Consider the following 5,018-nt stretch of genomic DNA (forward strand, 5'->3'; position numbering starts at 1 on the left):
CAACTTCTCTTCTCTTTTTCTCACTCCCTCCACTTTTTTACCTCCGACTCCTACCTTTATTTCACCATTGTTGGGGTGTTTTCCACCAATTTGTTCATGGAGACTCCCAAATCTTGAAGGATCCATATCACTTCCTTGTTTTAAGGTTGGTAATTATTGACCCTTTAAATTCCTAGCTTATTCCATTGGCTAAATATTAAATTGTAGGATGAATGTGATAGAAAGCATCTTTACTCCCGTGGGCACTAGGTTCCTCGAGAAGAAGTCGAGAGAGGAGAGAGGTGGGAACTGGGTGGGAGAAATGAGGAATGACTGAGAGAGTTAGGCTGGTTTTGTTGGTGCTAGGGTTTTCATATGGGCAGTGATTTTTAATGGTTAAGAGGCCCGCCTCCAAAAATGCTTCTAATTTCATATGCAACGCCTTAATATACCTTCCTCTGCTAATTTATTTTGGGATGTGGTTGTTTTCTTCTCTATCTCCGTAAATAATCAACCGCATTGGAAAACCATTTGTTATTTTTGGAGATATTGATCCTTTTGGCTCGTCTCCTTAAATTAGAAAGAACTTTTCTAAAAAAATCCATTTTGTTGTACTATGACCTAAGGACCCTAATTCACTTGAGGTTGAAGCTTGCTACAAGCCCAAGGACCCGTATGTAGGCCTATCGACCTCAAATGGCTCCAAACAAAGTGCAACCAAGTCAAGGAGATGTCAACCACCACAAGGATTGCATCTGCACCATCCACACTCAAATATAGTGCATTCAAGGGGTCAGATGGAAACCATAAGGTCGATCAGCCTATCAATCGCGTCCATTTTGAAACAACCGCCTTGGATAGCATGGAACTAACCTTAGGAGCTTAATCTCAAGCACACCGATCGGATGTCAGTGAATTGGATGGCCAGGAGGCCACAGGTAAGGCCTAGTGGCCAAAACTTGAATCCCACTCCAAGCCATCCTTGGCTATATAAGTCCCCCTCTCACTACCTAGGACTATAAATAGTGGTGTCCTCTTCATTTGCAAGCACACAGAAGTGAAGAGATAAAAAAAGAGAAGGAGGAGAAGCCCTAACATTTTCTACATAGAAAATAGTAATAGAGAGGAGAGGTGAGAGTGCCAAGGAGAGGCAGAGGTGTGGGTTTCTCCTCGACTTTGTACCTTGGTGACGAAGCTAAACATCAAGTGAAGTCTGCGTCTATGTTTTGGTAACATCTAGTCTCCCTCTACTTTTGCAATACTTTACTTTATTCTTTCTTTGCTTGCTGGTACATCATGAGCAATATATAGATTGTTCTATTTATTGTTCTTACATTTGCTATCTCGGGTAGTACGAGTGTGTTTCTAGCGCAAACATGGTGTTTAGGCTAGAGGTTATCTGGGTATGCTTGCTACCCCATGATAGCCATGGTAGTGGAGCATGTCCACTTTGAAGCCAGAGAAATTAGAGTTAGGGTCTTGTAATGCATATTAGTTTATCTTGTAAGTGAACCTTAACACTTATAATCCTCCTCTACCTCTTTAATCTTGCCCTCCCATCCTTGGACTAAGCTAGATTTATAGTTAGCCACTTCTCTTTCTCTACGAATTCGATACCTTGGAATAATACTATCAGGTGAAAGCTACTTTGGTACCATTTATGCTCGAGGATTTCATTTGTCAGGCTAAGGATCGCTGACAACTATATAAAACTTATCTTAATTACATTTGAAGAAAATATGTTCATGAACAAGAGTATATTTGTTAGTTTTGATTTAAAGATGGAGTCACATGAGAGATGGAGACGCAATCAGAAGTATATGCTTTGTTTTTCACCTACCTTGGTCATTCCAGTTTGTTTATCAAAGCTAACTGGAGCTAGTTGGCTGTTCAATAAAAATGGTGCTAGTTGTGCACTCAAAGTTCACTAGGCATCAATTCAGCAGTGTCGATTCAAGGATCTCATTTCACATTAACTTAGGGCTATTTGGATCAGCTAAAACTAATAAAACGTTGTAGATAATAAAAGAGTAGGCTAATAAAAAGTTGGGGCGGTTTGGATCACTTAGCTACTAGGTAGGTGGATTGTTGGTTATTGATAATCGTATAGATGTCCCTATTAGCTTATTGGAGACAGCTAATGGATTATTGCTAATTAAATTAATGGCTTTTATTAGTTTACTAATAAGCTGGCTAGTTTTAATCGGCCACTAGCAGAGAACAGACTTTTGGTTCAGCACATTAGTCTCGGCTAGAATTGGACTCGGGACTAATGTGGGCACTAGTCCCGGATCTAAGTTTTTTCGGACGTCGAAAGACCTTTAGTCCCGGTTGGTAATACCAACCCAGACTGAAGGGTCTATATTAGTCCCGATTAATGTTACGAACCCGGACTAAAGAGCCTTGACCCTTTAGTCCCGGATAATAACATCAACCTGGACTAATGTTAGACCCTTTAGTCCCGTTCATGTTCCCAACCCGGACTAAAGGACCCCTTAGTCCCTGTTAGTGTTACAAACCCGTACTAAAGGTACTCTGATGGGTTACTTCAAAAGAAAAGCATCCCATCTAGATTCACATGTGCATTGTAGGTGAGGTGGAAAGATACACACGAGGCAATACATGAGGTCTTGGTCTTGGTTTCGAATCCCATGAGGCAAAAGGGTGGGAGGTATTTTTTTTTCTCCGAGGACCTTTAGTCTGGGTTTAAAGTAACCGAGACTAAATAGATTCCTAATCCTGGTTGGTCAACCGGAATTAAAAACCCTTACCAACCGGAAGTGAAACCTGCTTTTCTACTGGTGAGCTATAACTTTTCTTAGCTGCTTGTGGTGTGTTGTGGCGTGGGGGTGTCTTGTCTTGTGATGAATATCTAACGGATGTCAGGTTGTAAGATGAGGTATTCAGAAACGTTTTCCTCTTTTACGAGGAATTTAGGAATTTCCTAAGGAGGTGAGATGCTTAGGAAATTGTTGCCACGCTAGTACTCATTTTCAGCAACGTTCTAAATTTTTGGCTATAGCTGCTGCTATCTCCGGTTATAGCTGTTTGAAGAGTATTTGACTTTTTTTTATGTACAATTTAGTTGTTGGTTTTCAGTGAAGTCCAGAAAAAAATCTGATTGCTCTTGCATAATTGGGCCCCTTTGAAACTGGAGCTGATGACAAGAGCTCCAATAGCAATCGCAGGATGAAGACAGATCAGATAGAATTAACAAAATTTAGAATGGCACAACCATAGTTAAGCAGGCACAAGCAGGATCATATTATTTTGGCCAATACATGCCCATAAACATTGTCATCAGTCTACACTGGTACAGGCGAGATGATGGATCCCAATCGACGTCAATCTAGCTAAGCTTAAACCCTTCACCACAAGAGGAACACGGTCGCTGCCGCCGCGGCCTCCACCGCCGCGCCAAGAGTCCAAGACGCCGTGTCCCTTGCTCCGTTGTTCTTCTGATCTGCAGGCGGTTGGCCGTCCTCGTCCGGCGAAGGAGCTGGGGTAGTGTCCTCTGGCGATGGCGCGGGGCGACGCCTGTGCGTAGGTGGTGCAGCCTCCGGCGCAGGGGCAAGTCGGGGTGTGGGTGTGGGTGCATGTGCAGGCGGCGGCGAGACCGGTGCAAGGGCAGGCGGCGGCGCAAGGGCAGGCGTAGGCGTAGGTGCATGTGCAGGCGGCGAGGCCGGCGCAGGGGCGGGCGCAGTGCGGCCCTGGCCGCCGTTAGACAGCTCCCTTGGCAGCAACACCGCGTCGATGAGGTAGACGGCGAGCGGTGCCTTGTCGAGCAGCGTCTTGGTCACCGTGGCGGCGCTGGCGGCTGCGGACGACAGCTTCACCGTGTCCCCGTCGGCACGCACGGTGAGGTTGTACTCGTGGTTCTTGGATCCGTCGGTGGCGAGCGTGCCCACGTCCCCGTTGATCGCCTTGAGAGACTGAGCGGAGTAGTGCGCCGCCACGCCGTGGTACAGCAGGACCGCGAGCCAGGCGTCGGCGGTGAGGTTCTTGAAGGTGGAGTTGAAGGCCTCAACCGCCTTGTCGGCCGGGCAGAAGACGGTGAGCCCGACGGCGGCGCCGGCGCCGCGGTCGTACGCCGCGACCGCGTCGGCCGTCGCGGCGAGGAGGCCGGCGAAGCCCCCGCACCCGTTCTTGGACAGCAGATCCATCAACTCCGGCGCCGCGCCGGGCTGCGACGCGGGCGCGGGCGCGGGCGCCTGCGCCCCGTCCGCCGTCGCCGGACACCAGATCAGGTCTTTCACCTGCAGGACAGCGATGTCGGACGGCACTTCCTTGATGGATCGCTGGTAGAAGGCGGTCGGCAGCCTGTTGGAGGGGGCGGACGGCGTGAACACCGCCACGCGGCCGTCGGTGAACACGGTGATGTTGAGGATCCCGTCGCTCCCCTGCGCCTTGCCGGTGGCCTGGTAGAGGCTGGTGACCTGCGCAAACCCGCCCTGGATGCTGCCAAGCTTGGCGGCGTCGAAGTAGTCCAGGAGGACGTGGAGGTAGATCACGCGCTCCAGCTCCTTGGGGTCCGGCTTCTGCGCCTTCAGCCGCGCCATGACGGCGTTGTCGACGACGAGCACCGTGATGGTTTGGCGGCGGTCGATCTCCGCCGCGGCGCCGGTGCTGACGAGAGCGGCGCTGAAGTCGGTGAGGTCGGGGTGCGCAGCCAGGATGGCCGTGATGTTGTGGGTCGCGGCGGCGCCTTGGCCTTGGCCTTGACACCCCGGAGACGCGCCGAGGACGAGGAGGAGGGGGAGGAGGACTGCGGCGAGAGGAGGCATTGTGCTCGTGAAAACGGAAGGTTGCTTCCTGTGTGCTGCTGGCTGCATGGCTGGGTGTTTTCGAGAAGAGGAAAGGAGAGGGGTTTAGCCCACCATATATGGTGCAGCTCAAATAATTATTAAAGGGTATCAAATTAAATTCGCGAGGTGAAATCCAGTGATGAAGATGACAAAACAAAGATTTGATCATCTCACATCTCAGCAAATAGCCGTTGTGTATATAGCAAAATGTAACAGCGAGAAATGGGCTCTCGT

General features: G+C 49.1%; 1 protein-coding gene across 1 annotated transcript; it reads right to left on the reverse strand.

The window, feature by feature from the left end:
• Window positions 1-3,219: 3,219 nt before the first annotated feature.
• Window positions 3,220-4,810, reverse strand: LOC136522745 (fasciclin-like arabinogalactan protein 2). Its single transcript, XM_066516557.1, has one exon. The coding sequence runs from the start codon at window positions 4,761-4,763 to the stop codon at window positions 3,348-3,350; it is 1,416 nt and encodes a 471-aa protein (XP_066372654.1). The 5' UTR covers window positions 4,764-4,810; the 3' UTR covers window positions 3,220-3,347.
• Window positions 4,811-5,018: the final 208 nt, after the last annotated feature.

Source organism: Miscanthus floridulus, chromosome 18 (assembly GCF_019320115.1).
Source record: "Miscanthus floridulus cultivar M001 chromosome 18, ASM1932011v1, whole genome shotgun sequence".
NCBI lineage: Eukaryota > Viridiplantae > Streptophyta > Magnoliopsida > Poales > Poaceae > Miscanthus > Miscanthus floridulus.